At 47.8% G+C, this 22,626-nt stretch overlaps 1 protein-coding gene across 8 annotated transcripts in view; it reads left to right on the top strand.

The window, feature by feature from the left end:
* Positions 1 to 22,626, top strand: part of WWOX (WW domain containing oxidoreductase) — a 960,840-nt gene that overhangs the window by 86,048 nt on the left and 852,166 nt on the right. The window contains exon 6 of one of the 8 annotated variants that reach the window (XM_013998163.2): positions 6,537 to 10,273. The exons of 6 other annotated variants lie outside the window; for them this stretch is intronic. In XM_013998163.2, the coding sequence (XP_013853617.1) occupies positions 6,537 to 6,554 (18 nt within the window). In that variant the 3' untranslated portion in view covers positions 6,555 to 10,273. Of the gene's footprint in view, positions 1 to 978; positions 2,367 to 6,536; positions 10,274 to 22,626 lie in introns of those variants that run through there. One more of the 8 variants, XM_021097063.1, reaches the window with a different exon arrangement.

Here is a 22,626-nt window from a genome sequence, read left to right as displayed (position 1 = left end):
AACTGCTTTCATTAGAAGGTGAGAAGTGATGTACTAGAAATTGGTTCCTTGATCTGCCAAAGAGATGAGAATGGCACAGGATCTGTTTTCTCAGCCTCGGGACCTACGTCTCTTCTCCTTCCTTTACCTCAGTGAGTGGCTTCCATCACAGTGGAAGCTCACATTACTTCCTTACCCAGATTCCCCCCCTCCCCCGCCTCCTGTGGCATGTGGGAGTTCCCATTCTAGGGACTGAAACTGCATCACAGCAGTGACAACACCAGGGCCTTAACCCTCTGTGCCACCAGGGAATTCCTTTTTCCATCTTTAAGGGAGAGAGGAATGCCATCCCTTTCATTGGGCAGTGTGCATGTGAGCCATACGAGTCAGGTGTTCTGGAAAATTTACACCGGGTCTAACTCCCAGATTTTCACGTTTTTTGTGTTTTTAAGAAAGAGCCTCACAAATTGCATTTGGTGATTTTGGAATTTGTTTATACACATTATATTGGAAACCTTGTTTAAACGAGAAGGTTAACTGGGTGTTTGCCCCTACGGCTACTTAAATTAGTCTATCTTGATATTTGTGCCCCAAGATTTGCGTCTGTTTCTTGTTGTTGCGGTGGAGGACAGCTGGTCATAATGTTTGACATACCAGGAGGCCACAGAGAAGCATCTGTCTGCCTTTTCTCCAGGCTCCACAACCCATGGACTGGAGCCCTACATGGTTCCTCCTCCCTCTGGCCTGTTCTGCCTTCCCTCATCCTATTAAAACCTACTGTCTAGATGCAGACACACTATTCCTCAATTTACCTTTTCCTGGGGCGGGGGGGGGGGAGACAAAAAACAAAACAAAACAACGGGAGGATTATGTCACCAGCTGCACAGGTAGTATACAGCAGTATCCTGTGTTTGGAATTTTCTTAATCCAGAGGTATGTCCCCTCCCCCAGGATGTAACCTTCTTTACAATGCTTATTTTCCACCTTGGGATCTGTTAGGACCTTGGAAATCTTAAACCAACCAACAAAAAGCAGTGTCGAACATAACATCAGTGACCATTGGCGTCTCAGATGATGAAGGAACAGAAACGTAACTTCTCTGGGCCTCCGTTTGTACGCGCGTAAATTGAAAAGACTCATGTGATTCGTCGAGGTGTAGCTGAATATCTCGTATAGGGTATAGCGAGAGGCACACAAACGACATTCAGAAAGCTTTATATCTGCCTACGTGACCGTTGGATAATTGTAATAAAATTAAATAAAGCCTCCAGGCGTAGGACCTGGCACTTTCAGGTACTCAGAGAATGATTCCATTTCCATTCCTTTCTCCTGTTCGTTGGGATGAGTGGCTGAATGAAGGGACGAATGAATGAATGAGCTTGAATTCTTCCATCACAAAAATTAGCTTTCTTCTTGAATGTTGCAAGAAACTCTACGTAACTGTAATAAATTATGTGGAACCAAATCAGAAAACATATAAAACAATGCCTGGAAGCTAGAGGAATTTTTATTTCCCTTCGTTGTCCATTTAAAAAAAATCTAAGTCTTTATTTTTGCGTGATGCAGATGGTTGGGTTTAAACAGACTCCTTGGTTGATGTGAGTGGGTTTCAGGGGTTTAAATGCCGTGGTGGGTGTTTCCCAGGCATTGCAGACCTCCTAAGGCTTCCATTTCCATGAAGCGTTATGGATGCGTTCCAAGAAATTAATTAATCTAACATCTCTTCGTTCATTGTAATTCCTCACCAGGGTTATGAGAACTTGGGAGTGTTTAGTTTCTTATTCAGCTGATTAAAAGGTACTTTCTATAGTTTTCCAACTAGTTATTTTCCATGGAATTCAGTAGTTGTCAATGAATATTAAATCAGTACAGCTACAATGATCAAAGTGGTGAGAAGAGCTTTCATCCAGTTCACTTGCCTCAGTTGGGGAAAAATAAAGCTTTAAGGCTACAGATTGGAGTAATAGGGTCATGTTTGAAAAATCCCAGAATGGTAGGAATGTTATGTAGAAGTTTTGAGAGGTTAAGGTTAGGGGGAAAAAGCCTAAGGCAAGCCAGTAAGTTAAACTTCATAGAGAGGGCACTAAACTATGGGCCATTATGATAGGGTCCAGGCAGAAAATTCATTGGCTTACGTGAGAGTTTCCAAAGATCTACAGATGCGAAGATCTCTCATGGGTATTGGCAGGGGCTGGGAGGAAGGACGTGCCTTGTGGAGTCATGTCAATCGTTTTCCTTGGGGCCGCTGGAAAACAGAACCTACACTTGACGGAGGATGGAGCATCTTCTGTTTTGATTCTGTGCTTGGCCAACCGTAAACATTAGATCAGATCTTGCTATAAAATTATCTAAGAGCCATGGGGAGGAGGAGGCGGCGGGCGGAGGAGGAGAGCAGGGTGAGTGGGCAGGAAGAATTTGGAGGGGCAGGCGGAGGGGCGGTCGACACCAGAGTTCCTGGCATTGCTGTGGAGTCTTGTATGTGGTCCAGGCTACGGCTGAGTGGAAGCGGCTCACCTGCGGAATGGAGTTAATTGCAGGAGGCAGGTTTGGGGCTGAGCAAGGCGAGTATGGAGCAAGGCATGTCGCCCACCACGCGGTTCTGCAGAGATGAAGTCATTAGCCACTGAAGGTGCCCGCCTGCAGTACACCGTGGAGGGAGTTCGGGCCGAAGAGCAGGGGGAGGCACTCTGTGCTTTGGAAAAACAGGCAAAATAGGCCCCTTAGATCATTAGATATCTTACAGGAAAAAATGTTGTGAACTTGGATTCTTGCAACTTCTCTTACATAGAAAGGCCTTAAAATCAGTAACTGAACTACCCGTCCCTCCGGTCTGGGGATTTCTGGTCCCCCGAGATGTATGCTTGTGTACCCAAGCCACTTCATAGCCCCTTCCCCTGCCTCTTGGGAGGGGTCCCTCAGAGCCGCATCAGAGGTCATTTCCTGGGCTCTAGTCCTCACTAGGTCCCTGAATAAAACGCAACGCATGGCTCTGAAGTTGTGTGTGTGTTGTTTGTTTATGGAAAAGGAGGAAACTTGACTTCCTGAGGTCGGGAATGAGGTAGGTTCCAGAGGCAAGTTGTGAGCAGTTAATGAGCCAGATCTCCACGGCTCCAGCTCAGGTGCCGGGTGCCTCCCAGGAGCTCCTGCCTGTGATGGCCCAGGCCCCGTGGGTTTGCTCTCCCCCGCTGCTCCTCAGTGGTCTTCGGTGCTTTTGTGGTAATGATGCTGTAACACAGAGGTTACCTGGCTCCCTCCTCCTCTTTGCTGGTGCAGGTGCGCGAGGGATGGGAAAGTCTGCACGTCTTGGCGAAAGTGCTGCTCTTCTGTCCATCTTCAGTGCCCAGCGGAAAGGCCCTAAGCCAGTCATACTCAGGGCCTATGAAATTGGGAGGACAGCCTTCAGGTCTGTTGACTGAGGAAGAGAAGGGCTGGAGGAGCTCCGGGGTAGCCGGTGGCTGGTGTGGAAATAGCAACGAAACCCCTCGTACTTCTCTGGGGCAGCTCCCTTCCCACTCAAGGCTTCCCGGGTCTTGTCAGGCACCTCTTTCCACCCTCATGATGCACAGCAGACCCTTGCGGGGGTCTTTGGAGGTGAAGATGATGGTAGTTTGTTTGAGCCAGCTTGGGCCTCTTACGATCCATCACGCTGTAGCCAAAAGTGGGCCCTTGGCTCACGGCAGACCACTCAGTAGTCGGCGAAGAAGCTACTCCTTGTCCAGGGGCTGGGAGCTAGAAGGGTGTTTATATGGGCTGCGAAGAGCTGTTTACGGTGACAAGGACACTGACGGGGGGGTGAGGGCAGGCTGAAATGAGAGGCGGCAAAAGAGTTCCCCTGCCAGCTTCACCCCTGCCTTGTCCTGTTAAGGAGGAGATAACCCCCGCTTATGTGTGACTAGTGTCAGCTAGGTTTCTGTCCCTTGCTACCAGATGGGTCCTATCTACTGGCGAGTCCTGGGGACCCGGAGGCAGTGCCTTGTGGGTGCTCTCACCCGGAACATCCCCCCCTATGATGACTGCAACTCAGATTCGTTCCAGTGGCCTCTTCAAACATGTGGGGAGGCGGCGTCGGGCCCCCTGTAGAGTGCTCTGGGTCGGGTCCTGCAGCTTTGCAGTGGTGGTCTTGAGTCGCACTGGTCCTCCGGGGGAAAGCGTTTTGGGTCTGGGTCAAAACCACTTGGTTTGGATCCCAGCCCAGTTTCTTAGTGGAGATCTACCTGGGTCAGAGGACAAATCTCCCGACGACACCCGCTGCTCTGGGGGTTGTGGAGTGACTGCCGACGCGTGTGGCGTTCTGGACAGAGGGCCTTGCGTGTCACAGGGTCCGTAGACGCATGTTCCCTTTATGTCGAGCCTCCTAACTCCACTCCGTGCTTCGTGGAACCCAGGCCGCCTGTGACCTGATGACTGTGTGACTTTGTCCGTGTTCTTTGCTTGAGTCTGGAGCCTCGGGTCTGAAATGGCCAATCACCGAAGACGAAGACGAGCTTCGCTTCCCGCTGCGTTTTTACCATCGAACCGTGGAGTAGCTTCGCCTGTGTGGTCCCTGCGCAAGGCCCGTGGTGAGGGCTAGATCAGGCAAGACGGAGCTGCCGGACCACCGGCTCCTCCTCCAGCCGATCCCAGGCCACCGGCCCCACGGCCCCCTTGTGAGAATTAGGAATAGGTGCCCCCTCCTGTCTCGTGGCCCCCAGCGCCTCCCCAGCTGGGCACGCAGCCGGTGAGCAGACTGCAGGCTGGACCGCACCCCTCGCCCCTTGGGCTCTTGCTCTTGGGTTGAACCAACGAGCTTGGGTGACTTTCCCTTGATCACAGGGAAGGTAGAAAGACATTCCTGCCAGTCAAAAGTAGCATAATCATGGGTTTCTGATATATTTATTTGCGCTTTCAACAATATGCTTCGATCGCATAGCACATGGTCCCAGCGTTTTAGAAGGTTTCATTTAAAACACCTTGGATCCATGTTTTGTACAAATTACATATGACATCCACATGAATATGTTAATTCCACTTTATTAGTTCTCAGTCTCTCCGTCTCTCCTTTTCCCCTGTACATGATTGCTGTTTTACAGCTACAGTTGGCTGGAATTAAGAGATTTCCCACATGGGGAAGGTTTCGGGTGGGGATTTGCAGCGAGGCGGGTTCCTGATCCTTGGCAGGGATTCTCTTTGAGGTGGGATTTGAGGATGTAGTTTGGGGGGTGGCGGGGGCTGGGTGGCTCAGCTCTGTGGGGAGATGAGTTAGAATCATGATTGGAGTGGTTCTCAGGACATTTGATCATAGGAAAAACGTACCTGGGGGATGATGGTAAGTTATTGATGGTGTTTGTGCTTGGGATATTTGTAACCATGGTGCTTTGTTTTATACCAAAAATATGACAGTATGTTTTATTAAACACTGGAGTTTAATAAGGAATACCTTGGTGTATGTGGAGGCTAACAGCTGTCTACGTGTTGTGTTGGCAAATTAGCTAAAACTTGGCAAGTAGCTAAACCTCTGTTTCACTTTCTCTCTACATAGGGGTAAAAATGGGTTTTTGTGAGGAGACAATTTGGAACAGTGCCTGGCGCATAGCACAGCAAGCGCTCAGGGATGTTGCTGGTTTCTTGTTGTTGCTGTTGTTTTCTGACTGGTGACCATTGGTTACTTTGAAGCTCTTGTTACAGATAGTGGTTGATGCTTTCTCGTCCTTGTCCATTTTGTGACAGTGGTTATTAAAAAGAGTTTTTATCAGGCGTTCCTGTTGTGGCACAGCAGAAATGAATCCAACTAGTATCCATGAGGATGCGGGTTTGATCCCTGGCCTCGCTTAGTGGGTTGGGAATCTGGCATTGCCCTGAGCTGTGGTGTAGGTTGCACACATGGCTCGGATCTGGCGTTGCTGTGGCTGTGGTGTAGGCTGGCGTCTGTAGCTCTGATTTTGACCTCTAGCCAGCAAACTTGCGTATGCTGTGAGTGTGGCCCTAAAAAGCAAAAAAAAAAAAAAAAAAGAGTTTTCATCCATTAGGTGAGAATTTCTTTATGGTGTGTCTAGTACTGTTATAGTTGAGAATGTCATGAATTTGTAACGTGTGTAAAAAACACAGGCTCTGGCTTGAATTGTGTGGTAGAACTGTTCTTAGTGAACTGCTTAGGGGTTTAGTCAGCGTTTGCTGCAGTAATAAGCAACCCCAAGCTCTCAAGGGTTTACGAAAGCGCTTGTGTATCATTGTTCCTGTCTCATGAGGGCTGGAGCTTGGCCATGGTTCTGCAGTCTTTGCAGGGCATCCCTGGACTGTTGCTCGTGACGTGTCATCCCAGGGCCTGGGCTGCAACGGAAGGAACCAGGACCGAAAGCCCACGGGACCTCTCTTCACACCTGGAGGTGCTTCATGCCTGCTTCACCCTCGTATACCCTGTCAAGTCTCATGACCGAGAGCCGTGTCCCTGGGGCAGGAAGGTGCTTTCCACCCACAGGAAAGCCTGGCGGAGGCATGGAGGGGCGAGCAGCTAACATGCCTTAGCCCAGCGTGTGTCAGGAAAATACCACTTCACACATTTGTTTCGTCTTTTATTTTAGGCTCCTCTCAGTAGTTAAAACCACACAGACACAGAAAGAAGAAAGAAAGGTACACCTGAGGAAGGCGGGAAAATAGAGACCGGTCTTGTTTCTGAGAATCAAACCAGTGGTTTTCGCAGGGACCCGCGACTCGCATTAACCCAGCATTAATGGCACGGGGTGGGAACAGCCAGCTCGGAGTCCTCGGAGGAGCCTCCAGACTTACGGCCTGTCCCAGCCTTCTCTCGTCGAGGCTGTTTTCCCTCTAGATGTCTTCGTCAGTCAGTAATTAATTCGGAACCCACAGTTTCATTAAGTGTTATTGAGTCCCCTCACCCTGACGTCTGTAGCGCTATATTTCTTTAAAACCACAAACCATTTTTCATACTGCTGTTTGCACATTTTAACAGAAAAGACTGCAGTTCTGGTGTAAATGACCCAGTTTCCTGGATATATTTACTCGAATGTCATAAACTTATTATCCTTCCCTTCCACTTCATTGCTTTTCTGCTCTTCTCAAGTATTTTGAAATCATACTTAAAACATCATTACAGCCTTGGAATTCTATCCAAAGTATAAATAAATTTTACCAGGTGAATATTTTCAAAACAATACCAAGTAGCTGGTCTTATTTAGATCTCGTCTTACTGAGCCGCCATCCCATTAGACATCCAATGAGAGAGATGCTGAATATTGAGAGAGTGGCAGGGCCTGGGAGTGACAGAATATCAGCATCGTACGGAATTTGCATGAATAGAGAGGCTTAAATAAAAACGGGCAGTCTTAACCAAAAATAAAATATTGAGGGGGTACGTTTCGGAGGGCTGGGCCAATGAGTAAGAATAGATCTTTTTAAGATTTGTTTTTTAAAAACAGTACAGCCTCTCTTTCAGGTCAGGAAGCTGTTCCATTGTTCTACCTGCAGACAGGGTTTATTTTGTAGCTGCTTAGTGGGTGACAGGTTTGCTTTTTAAGTTAAAAAAAAAAAAAAAAGATTTCACTCAAGAACCCACATTTCTGACTTCTCAAAAAAATGTCAGAAGACTCGACAGTAATTACCTGGGACTGTGTACTTCTTTGAATGTTATTCCTGGCGGGTTTAACTACCTTCTCCCCCCCCCCCATGCTTCTAAACTCTTCTTCCTTCCTTTGATTTTTAGCACTTAGCACACACTACCAGTTTGTTTAATTTTCTCATCGGTTATATTTACTGCTGCTTGAACACCTCCCTCCAGTAGAGTGCGCGTTCTAACGTAGAACATGAGTTTGCACAGAATAAGTCCTTAATAAATGTTCATTGAAAGAATAAGTGAATGGAGCTGTCACCCGGCTGCCGTTAGCGCATAGAGCTTCTTTTCTGCCTTCTGCTCCCTCTGACCCCACTGGGCATATGCCCACAGGCTTCCCCAGACCTACCAAGCTCTTCCCCGCCCCAGGACCTTGGGACGTGCCTGTGCCTGTACTTGCACCTGCAGAATCCCACCCCTCTGCTGCTCAGCTCCCAGTCTCTTTTTCCTCCTTGGACACTGCGCCCTGACGTGAACTTGTCCTGGTGCCTGTGGGCTGACCGGAACCTTCTCCTTCATCAAACCTGATAGACACCTCCATGGGACAGTCGTGTCACCAAGACCATGAACTCCTTGAGGAGTGGAGGGGACAGCTTCTGGCTCACCTCCCACCGGCTGGTAGGCGATGATTAAATGGCCTCCCAGTGAATTCAGGTATCTCAACTGCTGAATGGGCCTGATCTTTGCCACTTTCTAGAAGCTTCCACATGTCCCACTTGGGAAAGGAATGAGAAGGACCAAATTCCACCTCAGGTTTTTGAATTTGTTTTCCCACTCCCTGCATGCCAGACCGAAGTGAAGAAGAGATGGGTGAAATTATTGCTCTAACCTTCTGGTTTCCTTCTGTTGGAGAAGAACACAGATCACCTTCTCTGAGGGCTCCCACCTTACCCCTTTGTTTTACTGAGGACACTTTTTGTAAGAGGGGATCCTGGGACGACTATAAGGGCACGGAAGAATCTTCTAACACTTAAACCTTCTGAAAGAAGTTTAACCAGATGATGGTACCTTTTAGCCATATGAACAGTTAATTTGAATGTATTGTAAGATGGTTGAAATAATTCCATTAATGAAAGAGGTAGGCCTAGCTTATGGTAAATACACTACTAAGTGTTTATAGTACATTTCAGATTTTACATGATTTCCTTTATAATTCTGCTTATCTTTTCATTCTAATTCCCTGAAGGACATATAAAAGAACCCCTAAAGAGAATAATTACTGCTGTACTCTTTAACCAAGGCTCCTCTTGCAAAGAGAAATCTGAGCTGCTTTTTAAAGAAGGCCGTTTTTAAATAAAAATGCAAATAAGCTACTTTGTAACCACATTAATTACCCACCTAGCCTCTTATTACCATGTTTGTATTGTTTGCAAATACTATTTACAGTCGTGTGGAAATTAACATTACTGGTCCCGAGGAAAGATTGTGGTGGGAAGGTTGTGCTTTGGAACCAATTAGGGCAAACCTTGTCTCCACCGAGACTCTGGGGAAAAAACACAGCCTTGCAATGTCAAATAATAGCATTAGCTCTGACTGCATAGGCAGAGCGCTGTAATTATATTATTGGCCCTATTTTGCTTCTGCAATGAATTTCATTGCCTGCATTGTAAAATCAGCAGGCAGCAAAGTTTCTGCTAATGATTTAATGTACTCTCTGATCATTTTGGACAAAAGTCACGCTAAGAGCCACAAGGCAATTTTATCACCCCCACTGACTGCTGCCTGGCTTGAGCATTTTCAGTGAGGACAAAACAGGATTCTGATCTCCTTGTAATGCCAGGGAAGTTCTTCCCGCACTGAAGAGAAAGTGGCTCCCATAGTCGATCATTTTGAGCAAAAGGGAAAGGGGATCTTGCTTGGCAAATAATCGCAGTGAGTGTGAGTTGAGGGTCAGCCTATGTGGGGCATTGTACCAGGCCCTGACCTCTGCCACCCCTCACTCCCAAGTCCATGCCTCTGTGACCTGTGATGTCATCTCTTTTTACGGAAAGAAAGCTGAGGCTCCAGCTTTGGTATAAACAGGAAGGTACCGCTAAATAGGGATGAAATTAGCTCTTTTTTTTTATATCATGTATAATTTTTTAATATAGTTTTTTTTTTTTAATTCAGCTAATTACTGACTGAACTTTGTATTCTGTGGTTTTTTTGTTTGTTTGTTTGTTTGTTTGCTTTTACATCAAAATATGTTTTGGATTTAACAGATGCTTTTCATGCACTTTGAAGTTATTTGAATCTGAGCTTAATCAGCCTTAACATGAAGCGGTTGCCCCTCCTTTAAGGAAACCTGCTCTGCGATGGAGAGCTGTGCGTTCTGGCAGCACTCATCCTAGGATGCAGGAGAGGGGAACTTTCTTTTAAATTTTTTTTTTTACACTAAAGTATAGTGGATTTACAGTGTCATGTCGATTTTTGCTGTGAGACAGGGGAACTTTGGAGCCTGTCGCATGCCAAATGGTGACTGGCCTGATCTAATTTAATCCTGCAGTAACACTGGGAACCAGATGTCAGTATCTGCGTTTGGCACATGAGGGAGAAGACAGAGGAGGTGGGTGACTTGCTCACGGCCACAGTGCTAAGTCCTTGGCAGAAGCAGAATCTGAAAACGGAGCCCCTATATTTTAATTAAACATGGCAGGCGTTCTCGTCATGGCGCAGCAGAAACGAATCCGACTAGGAACCATGAGGTTGCGGGTTCGATCCCTGGCCTCGCTCAGTGGGTTAAGTATCTGGCGTTGCCGTGAGTTGTGGTGTAGTTTGCAGACGTGGCTCGGATTTGGCATAGGCCGGTGGCTGCAACTCTGATTAGACCTCTAGCCTGGGAACCTTCATATGCCGTGGGTGCGGCCCTCAAAAGACAAAAAGACCAAAAAAAGAAACCAAAACAAAACACATGGCAAACTGACAAACTCACCATCTTAGTGATTTTTCTTTCCTTCAATTTCTTTCCTTTCCTTAACGTTTTCACATCAGATTGGTGGTAACTGTGGAGCAGAAGGCAGGCTTTACTCTTTTAGCCTTAAACTGCAGATCATTAGCCAAAACGTTGCCCTTGGCCCCTTGCAGAGGTTGGGAAATCTGCTTTCGGCAGGTGCTGCCCTCCAGGCCTCCTTTCGGGGCGGCCTCCTCCCGCCTGGCGCAGGTGCTTCTGGGGCTCAGCCCGGGCTGCCTGGCCCAGCAGCTCCCTCGGGACGCATTGCCGCACCTGGCATTCTCCTGCCCAGAATCCTCACCCTTCATTCAGAGAGGCGACCCCTGCAGAACCCCAGAACCGATTCTTAGCCAAGGAGCAGAAATGAAATCAAACACAGTAACAACCCTCCCACACTTCTGCACACAAAAAGGTCAATTTTGGGAAAGAAATGAGAGTTCAGAGGACTTAAAGGGCAAATAGTCACCTCTTGCCCTTCTTAGCCTCCGCTTTCGTCTGCACATTCATTCACTCAGCGAACAGTGATGGAGAAAAAGACTGTGCCCTGTGCTTTTCCGGATGCCATCTCACAGGGGTGAGCAGAGGCGGCCACTTGGAACAGTGGCTGCTCCCTGTATCTTAACATGCTGATCTCGTTAGTTTGGTTCTTGATCCCTTAGTTTCAGGGACTTGCTCGTGACTTCTGTTGATGTGGATAAGCTATTATTAGCTCACTTATTCCACTTTAAATAGGCATCGCTGTTGCTTCCCTTTGTATTTTTTTAACTCTAGGTTTTGTGTATTATATATTTATAGTGTATGTTTTGTATGTTTTGTACTTTTTATGTATATACACATGTGTACATATCCACACTCGTGCATACGCGAGCGGGTGTGTATGTGTATTTGGTTTTCTGCTCTGGACAATATCTTCAATGTCGTACATACTTAGATGAGGCTGTTGGCGCCTCTGCCAGTCCCTCCATGTCTTTCCCCGTCACTGCCTAACTGGTGCCACTGACACATCTACTTTGTCCTGGTTAATTACATTTCCATTCCATTGTGTAACCGTAATTAACCCCCTGGGCATTACCTATGAATTGATTCAAGAAGATGAGAAACCATAAATATTTACATCCCTAGGGCTGCAGAACTCTTTCTTACTCAAGGACCAACAAACGTGCCTCTGCTCTGGTTTGCTTCGCTGCTGTTCTTCGCCATGACCCTCAGACAACGAAGCCGTGTGCATGTTGGGTCCCCCTTTCCTGGACCATCCTTGTGATTTGCCCCGAGTTTAGTAGAGGCATGAGGGGTGCAGATTCTGAGTCTCCTTAGCGCTACCCACCTGATACTTGGAGCCTGACAAGGTGACCTTCTTGTGTTCTGACTCATCTCACTTGTGTACACCTGCCATCCGCCCCTCGTTGATCCGACTCACACTTGGGAGGGTCTTCTTAGGCTGATTTCTGGACTGCAGGGTCTTTGCTCTCAAGCAGCTGAGGGCATTTAGGTTGTGATCTTGCCTGTAGCCAAGTCCTCGACGGACGGACGGACGGCGCAGCCTGTGGGATGGGATGATCCATGGAGTGGCGGGAGGCGCAGTAGTTGCAGGAGGAGCATTTCCTAGTGGGAAGAAGAATTACTGATGGACCTACAGAGTGAGCGGCTCTCAGAGCGGCCACCAGTGACGCGGTGACTGACGTGTAGCCTCATTTTCTTTCTCAGCCTGTTGGGGCAGCAAGGATGAACATCAATCATGTGTTTCTTAGTGTCTGTCCTTTAAAGTTCATGAGTGTTGCCAGGGAATTTTTTTTTAATTGAAATATAGTTGATTTACAATATTGTATTCTTTTCCGTCGTACAGCGGAGTGATTCTGTCATCCATCCTTTTTTTCAGATTCTTTTTTTCTTACAAGTTATTGCACAGTACGGAGTAGAGTTCCCACTGCCTTAAAGGGATTATCTGTTTATGTATAGTAGCATGTCTGTGTGGCTGCCAAGGGCTTCTCTTATCCCTCCCTTCCTCTCCCCTTTGGCAGCCCTAAGGTTCTTTGCTACATCTGTGGGTCCATTTCTGTCTTGTATGTAAGTTCCCCTGTATCATTTGGTTTATTTTTTTATTTTTTTTTTGATTCCGTATGTAAGTGATACCATATGGTATCTGTCCTTCTCTTTCTGGCTTCTTTCACTGAGTGTGGGAATCTCTAGGTCCACCCATGTTGCTGCAAATGGCATTTGTTCATGCTTGGCTACGTCTGAGTAGTATTCCATTGTGTATATGTACTCCATGTTCTTCTTTTTTTTGTCATTTTGCCTTTTCTAGGGCCGCTCCCGCAGCATATGGAGGTTCCCAGGCTAGGGGTCCAATCGGAGCTGTAGCTGCCGGCCTACGCCAGAGCCACAGCAACTCAAGATCCAAGCCGCATCTGCAACCTACACCACAGCTCACGGCAACACCAGATCCTTAACCCACTGAGCAAGGCCAGGGATCGAACCTGCAACCTCATGGTTCCTAGTCGGATTGGTTAACCACTGAGCCACGACGGGAACTCCTGTACTCCATCTTCTTAATCCATTCCTCTGTCGATGGACATTTAGGTTGCTTCCACATCTTTGGCCCAGAGGTATCTAAGGCTAGACATTGAGTCGGTGGCAGAACAGGAGAGACAGCAGCACTGTTTGCTGATCATTGCCTCAGCCTCTGACTGTGCTCCCTCTCCACATAGTAGGCCTTTAAAAGTTGTCTCTCAGGAGTTCCCTTGTGGCGCCTTGGGTTAAGGATGTTTGCACTGTCACTGCAGAGCTCAGGCTGTGGCAGGGGTTTGATCCCTGGCCTGGGAACTTCCGCATGCTGTGGGCATAGCCAAAAAAAGAAAAAAAGAAGTAAAGGTTGGCTGAAAGCCTTTGCCCTCCCTGAGGCTCGGCTCCCCCCGTGTTAAACACAGTTTTTAGTATCTGTCTTGCACGGCTGCCATGCAGGCTTGAGGTGCTGTTGCCCAGGTGCTTAGCAGGGTTCCACTGACAGTGTTTTGAGGCCACGGTTGTACTGGCGTCCTTCTGATTGCTCGCTCTCTGGGGCCCTGGCTTCTCGGGTGACTGCGTGAGGTTTGTCTTCACCATGTGGTTTTTCGCAGCTCATCCACATACCACGAGATCTGACGTGGGTGTTCAAAGCCCGAGGGAGGCTTTGTGTTCTGTGAGGACTGGGTTTGTTTTAGGGTGTGGGGGCCTCATGCCTTCAGGCCCTGTCACCATGCTCGCTCGCTGTCTGGGGCCTGCCCACTCCTCTGGATGAGATGCTTTGTCCACGTGCGTCCTTGGTGGGTTATGGGGGGGTGAGGGAACGGGATCCCCCCATTCAGTTCCGGGAGGGCAGCACTGAGTGTGCAGGGGCTGCAAGGGAGCCAGGCCTACGATTCACAGGCAGGCATCGACTCCCACCTTCCAGGCGGAGACGCCTCACCAGAGGGGTGAGAAGGAAAACGGGGCTGAAAACAGGATGACCCTTTCTGGTTTTTAATTATGCCTCTAGAGATCCATCCTGCATGGAGGGGACTGTACTATTGGGAAACACCCCAGTAAAATGTTCTTCTCATAAGGTGTAAAAATGCTTCCCCCAACTTGGCAGCGTATTTCCTTTGTTCTGCAGCTACTCAAGTCAGGAAGGAATTTCGATGAGATATCAAATGTTTTATCTGTTAAGACAATCATTTTTTGAGAAGGAAAGTTCATATAGCATCATTATCTGGGGACCATGGCACAGGCCGAGGGTGTAAGGAAAATCTGTGAAGCTTGTAGGAGTATTGAAAACATGGGAAGGTGTGGCGAGAGCGTGCTCGGGAGCTCACCCTCATTGTTCTAACTGCACCCAGCGTCCGATGTCCCGCCAGCTCAGAGAGGAGAGAAAGCTCTGGCGAGGCACAAACCGTCTTTTATGGTTAGTAGCAGGTGGAAAAAGTGCACGCGAGAAGTAGGCATTAATAGTTTTCTAGCCCGGTTCGGTTCCTTTGGGAAGAGGCTTCTCGTCCCACCTGGTGACAGAGGATGCGGCTCCGCCCGTGGGCTGGCTTCTCACCTGTGTGCCTCGCCCCCTGCCGCAGGGCCTCCTTTTCCACTCTTCTCTTCGGGTGTTTTTCTCTGTTTTCTCTCCACTTTGCCTCCTCTTCCCTCCCGCCTTTCCCATTCATTTCCAGCTTTTCTTCCCTGTCCTGGTCTAGCAGCCTGGCTCAAAACTTGGTGAGGCACCACTTTCCTGGATGCCCCCCGAACCTCGGTAGCTTTGGATTGGCAGCCCGGTTGGGCACTGTGGTGGCTCCTCTTCCTTCCCAGCCTGGGCTCAGAGAGCTGGCTCCGGAGAGTTGCTGAGGCTGGGACCTCCCTCCACGATCCCCTGCCCTGAGGCCCTGGGTGTGTGTCTGAGGCCCTGGGTGTGTGTTCGCAGATGAAGCCTCATCCTTGTGTTTGCTTTCTCTTCCAAGGCCTTATTAAAGTCACTGGGACTGAGCTTTGTCTGCCTTGAGCTTTAGGTGTTGGAACACAGCTAAATTTGTCAAATTTTCATGAACTGAACCTCAAAGAAGCTCTCTAGACCTTGTTATAACTATGAAATCCATTGACTTCATCATTGGTCTGTGTGTCACATCAGCTTCCTGTTTGAGGCACATTTTTGTAGCCACATGTATTCAGGCTTTCAACAATTTAAAAATAAAATTTCATTGGAAACAAAAATTCTCTCTACTGGGGTACCAGGAAATTGGAATTAGTCCATATGTCATTGAATATTTATACCCTATGTAAAGTGGTGCCCCACCTTTTCATTGTCTATTTCTAGAATAGGTCCCCCCTAAAAAAAATAGCCCAGCTTTTCCCGATACTGGCTACTTACTGGTTTACTTGCTTTTTGGTTTTTTGGTCTTTAAACTCCACAAAGAAATCTGTTGTGTGGGCCACGAATTCCTGAAATAGCTCCCGCCACATAGTTGGTGAGTCAGTGAATGAATAAAGGAGCCATTATTTTATTCGTAGCATTATAATGCTATTTTAGGGGTCAGAGTGGAAACATAAAACCTGTTGCTGGAGACCAGTGTGCACACAGGCTGCCTGCAGGGGGCATAGAATCAGCCCCCCCCACATCCTGGCGGGAGAAGGTGGAAGAATTACTAGGAGTTAGCAAAGAGAAGAGAAGCTAAGAAGGGCATTGTAGTCAGAGAGTGGCCGGTGGGTGGAGGTCTGGAGACGGAGGGAAGCAAAGGCAGGTTTGGGAGGATCCTGGGTCCTCAGTGCAGCTGGAGCACAGGCAGAGGATGGAGGTGTGGCCAGTGATGAAGGCCAGCATCTCCCAGGGCCAGGATACCTTCCTAAGGAGTTTGGGTTTCATAGTAAAGGCAAGTGGGATGGAGGTTGGGGAGGTGGTTAAAAACTACGCAGGGTGTTTTTCCAGCTCTGGGGAGCATTGGGGAAGATGATTCTGGCAGCGTTTGGAGCCTGGCCTGTGGAGGGTAGCCCTGGGGTCTCTTACAGACCCCTTGGCAGCAAACATTGAAGGCTTGTGGAGAGGGAAGAGCATTGGGCATGGGGAGGTGAGAGTGCCTCGGAGAGAGGTGAGAGAGGTGGGTGTTGAGGTGGGCAGTGGATGGTGAAAGAGGGAGGGCGGAGATGTGGGCTGCTTCCAGGGGATGCTTGGATGGCGACACCTTCCACTGCAGTAGCGAGTGCAGGTGGAGGAGGAGGGCGGGCAGAAGTGCATTGCTTTGGGCTGGTTGAGCTGGGGCCCTTGGGAAAAAGCCACATGGAGCAGTGGGGTCTGAGGCTTGATGGAAGGTGTGGGTGAGCCTGGAACCCTGTTCCCTTCTGCTCTCTCATACTCTGCAGCGTCCTAGGAAAGGACCTCGTACGATAAAAATTAAGACAAGATCCCCCTCTCCCCTTTTTTTGAAAGATAGACTGTGCTTTGCCTTGTGGGGTCGCCTGAGAACTCTGCATTCTGTTGTTCTGATGAGGGACTTCCTTTTGCTCAGCAGGTGAGAGCTGGTGGGGCAGGGCCCCCAGCAGCGTGTGAGCCACGGGAGTGCTCTGTGACCCCAGTAATCTCCTTTGATCCCCAGGAGCCGTAGTGGGACAGAGGCCAGATGCAGCCTTTGCTTTCACAGCATCCCTGCCTTTCCTCTAGCCAGGACTCCTCAACCCGGTCCGCGGACGTGTACAAGTCCATACCCCTGCCCGCTTGTGTTTGTGAACCTGGAAACGTGGCGGGCGCGTGTGCATGTAACTGTTAGGAATCCACGTTGATGCGGGCGAGCGGGGAGGTCATTTCCATTCCAGACTCTTTCCTTTCACCTTAAAAAAAAAATCAGACTATTTTCTTGTAGCTTATCCGTGCAAGGAAATACCATTCTGAACAAGAGCATTGTAAGATTAAACGATTTATTTAAAATACATTAGGCATTTTGGGAGTTCTGGTTTTTGCATTTAAAATTTTTTAGTGGCTCACCTTTTTTTTTTTTTTTTTTTTAATTCTGTCTGTTTCCAGCCATGTTCTTTGGCTTGATCATATGTCAGTATTTTATTCCTCTTTGGAGCTAAGACTAAGCTTGTTTTAATGGATGTTTCTTAGGATAAGCTAAGTGATGACACATCACTTAATTTGGTGTGTATACTGCTTTAATTACCGAAAACTGTCTTCGATAATAACATAGGAGATAGGAAAGGTAGGAATAGCATTTGAATTATTCTCTGTCCTTCTGTCTCTGGATGTGGAATAACTGCTCTTGAATTTATACATTCTTGGTCCTTGAGGAACCGTAAAAGCCTACCCTTACATATATATGAAATGGAGAGAAACTGCATATTTATTAAGAATCATGACCCTTAGGACTAGATAAGTCAAATTAAATCTCATAAAAATCTGTTATGGAAAATGAATACATGGCAATTTTTTTTCTTTTAGGGCATACTTATTAATTTTGTCATGTTTAATATGTTAGAGTTGCAAACAAAGGCATAAGTGTGTGTGTTCATTCCTAATTAATTTATGTAATTGGGTTTTATAAATTTAGGTGTTTAGGAAGCTGTACATAACACACCCCATTTACTGTGTGCTGTAGCCAATAAAAGCATAATAGAAAGAAATATAGTTTGAAGCTCACTTCAGTGGTAAATATAGATTAATTGTAAATGATATCTTTGTAATGTTTATTTTAAATTTTGCAATGCTGCACATTTTGCGAACCTACCAATTAATGTTCTGATTTGAAATAATGACTAGGTTAATTACTACAAATTGTAAGTGCTCTATCTCTGACAATTAAAAAGTCTCTTACAGCTTTTGTTTAGTTCCCTCTGAATTACATGAGTAGCAGTACGGCATCGGGGAAAGAAGACTTAAGAATAGAAGGAGGGTGTTTAAAATATGGGTAGTTTTGTCATTTTCTGTTTTGGATGATTGTATGTGTGTGTGCGTACACACATGCACACACATTTATGTGTAATTTCTGTTTACATTACAGAGACAGACAGTCAAAAAATCTGAAATGTATTTTTTTAAAGTAAGATATAAATTACAATGTGTAAATCAAATACACTGTGTTAAAACCAGTGACTTTTAAATAAGCCTCTCTGTCATCGTGACGTGGCCATGGTGCTCCCCGAGATCTCAGGTTGGCAGCACATCTGCCTCTGCAGTCTGACGCACAGGACCAGTTTGATGGGAAAGGGCCTGGCCTATGTCACTGGTCTCCCCAGGGTTTATTAGCCTACCAGGGAAGGCCGTTGTTCTCTCCTCACCCCAGCTCAAAAAGACGGTGAGAAATCCACATCAGTGCTACCCTGCTTCTAGCCAAGGAGTTGAATGTGGTCAGGCTCACTTTCTTCATGAATGCATTTAAACAAAAGACTCTGCGTTGGTTTAGAGCAAAGCATCTTCCTCTTTGTTTTTTGTCTTTTTAGGGCCGCAACTGTGGCATATGGAAGTTCCAGGGCTGGGGTTGAATCAGAGCTGCACCTGCTGGCCTACACCACAGCCACAGTGATGCAGGATCCGAGCTGCGTTTGCGACCTGCGCCACAGCTCAGGGCAGTGCTGGATCCTTAATCCACTCAGCGAGGCCAGGGATCGAACCCTCATCCTCATAGATGCTAGTGAGTTTCGTTACCTCTGAGCCACGATGGAAACTCCAACACATCTTTCTCTTTGAACAACAGCGAGTACACGGGGCTATTTGAATACCGTGTTATATGCCTTTGAGAAATCACTGGATTCACAGGGTCCTTTGTAAATTTAATACCTCCCTCCAGGGAGAGAATCTGTGTGCAGGGTCAATTGGGAGTGCCTTTGGTACATTCTCTTTTGTGCCTTACAGGTTAAAGGAGAGTGTTGGATTTGCTTCTATAAGTATGGGCTTGCTGAACTTCCAAAAACCGTGAATAATCATGTCTAAACATAAATACTATATGTGGAGTAAGTGTCATGGATCCCATTTATGATGGAATATGTATGTCTTTCCAAGGCTAAGACCTTCATAATTCATTTATAAGTTACATTCCTTCCATGTAAGTAACAGAAGAGTCATTTTCTTCATTCTTTCCAGAGAATTGTCACACCGGGAAGAGGGAAAGAAAAGGACAAACTTTTTCCAGTAGAATGCCATTCAGAGATAAGTAGAAAAAAGTATTAGAGCAAAGTCAAAAGAAAAAGAAGGAAAAAAAAGTAGGTTCTGGTGATGTTGGAAAAATGACGTGTGAGCAGAAGTGCCCGGCGCTGAGCTTCATCTATTCTGTCGTGTTATGACAGAAATCATTACAAGTGTGATGGGTTTATTTATAAAGACTGCCTTCAATATTCAAAGTACATCTATTCTAACATTCCTCATTTTGAGCCAGGCTGTGGATCAAGATGAAAGAAAAATTAAATTGTATATTGAAAAGCTGTTAATTGAGCTGTGCTGTATTTAACGGGGAAGCCTCGGCTTGAGGCAGTCGATACGGCCGAGGATTTTTAATGTCCTGCGTCGTGAGGCTGTCAGTTTGCTTTGGAGCACACGCCAACAGGCCTCCTGACAAAGCCCCGAAAATGTGTGTTGTTACTGCCGGGCTCTTGGGAAAGCAAGCGTTGGTTGACCCACCGCTGAAATCCTGGACACACATGTTCATAAAGGAACTCAACACCGCAGTCTCTTGGCGTTGAGTCCCCAGAACCTACTTCCTAAGGCGTCATCCGGGGGCTTGTTTTAAAGGTTTTAGTGAAGGCTCTATATAACCTTATATAATGTGAGATTTCCCCCTTCTTCCCCAGTCAGTGTAGATTCATTTGCATTTTCAGAGGGTGGCCAAATCATAGTTCATCATCTCTAATATCCATTTAAAAATGTTAGGTCTACCCAGTTAGAATTCTCAAAAGTAGCCTATCACTGGTTTAATATGTTATCTCCATTCTCTGAGGCGGTGTTAATTTCCTTTTGTAGTTAATCTATCCTACTACCAAATTTAGTGTATTTATCGTTAAAGATTCTGTTAAGAGCTGTGTGATTTAAGTACATCTGGGATAAAGTGGCCTTGGCTTTAACTATAGAACAAATTTTCTTTATTTCGTTCTCTTCACTGATAAATCCATAGTAACTGAAGGCATTTCTAGAATGGTGGGCAATTTGAGGCTCTAACGTTTGATTAAAGATACTTGAGCTCTTCATACTGAGAGGCTGCAGGGCTGAAAGGCATTTATTTGGGGTTCTGATTCTGGCCCTGGCCTGGCTCCGGGGAAGACGATGGGGCCCCATGAGTCCCCCAGTGCTGTCAGTCTCCTCAGAGGGGGTGGGTGGGTATTCCTTCTCAGGAAGGCCACGATGGAGCCGCCAGAGTCTTTTCAGGGCCCTTGCCAGGGACTCACACATCACAAGGAGTCCATGGACATGGCTTTGAAGGGCTTCATTCCTTCATTTCTCAGATATGTGTTCTGAGCACTGCTTTGGTCAGGGTTGGGGGGGGCAGTCTTTGGTAGTGAGGTGACATGTGAGCAGAAAGGGAGAGATGCGTGTGGTGCAGCGTAGAACAGATAGAGGTCCCGCAGGTGAACTGCTTACTAGAGTACCTGGCACCTGGAAAGCGCTTGTGGATGTCGGCAGTCGCTGCCACCGCCGCTGCCCTTGCGGCATTGTGAGGTCTTAGGAGGCGCAGAGAGTGGCACCTTGGGAACTTAGAAAAAGTAGGCAGCGAGACTCTGTGCCTTGAACGAGCACACTCCCTCCGGTATCGACGGGCACGGGATGAATATTTGTATCTCCCCTGAACTCATGTGTCGGAGCCCTAGCCCCCCAGGGTGACGGCGTTTGGAGGTGGGGTCTTCGGGAGGTGATGAGGGTGAGAGGAGGTCATGAGCGTGCCCACCAGGTGACTGGTGTCCTGAGAAGAAGAGGAAGAGAGGGCGCTTCCTCCGCCCAGGCGCTCCCGGAGGAGAGGCCGTGTGAGCTGTTTGCAGGGGGTGGCCGGCTGTGAGCCAGGGAGGGGCGCGCCCCGGGAGCGGGGTCCATTCCCATCTTCGTTGCGCACGTCCATCCTCCAGAACCGGGAGAAGCGTATCTGCTGGTTAAGCCGCGAAGTCCTCCGGTGTTTTCTTAGAGCCTCGGACAGTGAGACCCCAACACTGTGGGAAAGGGCATCCAGCAGGAAGACTTCAGAGTGGGTCTGGGTGATGTTTGATGGCCGATGGGGAAAACAGGAACAAGGCTTGGCAGGGCACCGTCCTTGGCGAGGCTCTTCCCGGCAGGGAGAAGGGGACAGAGAAAAGGTGGAGGGACGGAAGTCTGGGGGCATGGGAGGGGCATGAGCTCAGTGTCGCAAAACCTGGTTCAAATCCAAGTTTTGCCGTTGACTGCCGTCTAACCCCGCTGAGCTTGAGTGTACAGTGGCCTTTAGCAGTAGCGTGTGCCAGGTCCCTAGCTGGTGATCATGGCAGCTTTGTGTATTTGACCATGTTCTCTTTGGGGGGTTTGTTTGGGAAAGATGGGAGAGGGCAGCCAGCAGGTGGGCATCCTGCTTGGGAATCGGGGCTATGAACGGCCCTTCCTGGCGAGGCACTCAGCAGGGGTACTGACCTTGGTCCAGAGTGGAGCCTCTGGCCACAGCACCGAGAACGGTTCGGCTCTGCTTCGTTGGCCGTCAGACACCATCACGGGGGGAAGCCTGACTCGCTGGAGAAAGGAGTGTGTTGATTTCTTCCCCGAGGGCAGAGGTTGGTCACTGCAGGTTGGTAGGAAAAGATGTCCCCTCAGAGGAAGCCATCGTGGAGGCATTCTGAAAGGATGGGGATTCGTGGTGGTTTTCCAGGGGGAGGCAGAGGAATGACCCCGTCCTTGACCCACGTGTGGCTCATGCTGGATCCGAGAAAGCCCCAGGAGGCCTGATGGGCTGACTGGATTTGCGTTTTGTAATTGAAATATGGGTGAGTCTGCTTGTAACTCTCTCAAGATGAGGTGGTGAGAAGAGTGAGGTCCAGATTTTTGCTCCATGAACATGGACTAGGTCCAAAAAAGAGGGTGTGCTGCAGAACGAGAGGGGGTGGAGCCAGAAAGGATGCTAGACTCAGGCTAGATCTTACAGCCTCCAGCGCCTGCCTGGCCCACCTCTGATAACTCAGGAGCAGTCCCATACGTTTGGGGGCAAAACAGAAGGCTTACTTCATGACAAGGAGGTGGAACTTTTATAAGGGCTTTTACCAGTTGGGCCGTACTAGGTTGTGCTGCAGTAACAAACATCCCCAGATCTCAGTGGCTTTACACAGTGAGTTTATTTCTCACTCATGACAGCTGACCAGTAGGAAGAGGGGCTCTGCCTGTTCAAGTCACTCAGGGACCTGGGCTGACCTCGGCACCGTCTCGTACATGTGCCTCTTGTATTTCTGGAGAGGGAAGGGGATGTGGCAAGCAAGTGCCACATTGTGAAGCTTTCACCCAGAAGTAGTGCTTCCAGCCACAGTTCATTGGCCAAAATAAGTCCACAGCCACGCCTGACTTGAGAAGCACGGGAAAGAGCAGTCCTACTGTGTGTCCCCAGAGAATCGAAGGGCCAGGACAAATGTGAGCAGTCCTCACGATAGCCACAGCTTCGATGGAGATGGCATCTATTTTTAATGTGGGTTAGAAAATAAT

Source organism: Sus scrofa, chromosome 6, assembly GCF_000003025.6.
Source record: "Sus scrofa isolate TJ Tabasco breed Duroc chromosome 6, Sscrofa11.1, whole genome shotgun sequence".
NCBI classification, from domain to species: Eukaryota; Metazoa; Chordata; class Mammalia; order Artiodactyla; family Suidae; genus Sus; species Sus scrofa.
The sequence above is the reverse complement of the archived record's forward strand: the minus strand, read 5'-3'. Positions and strand labels throughout refer to the sequence as shown.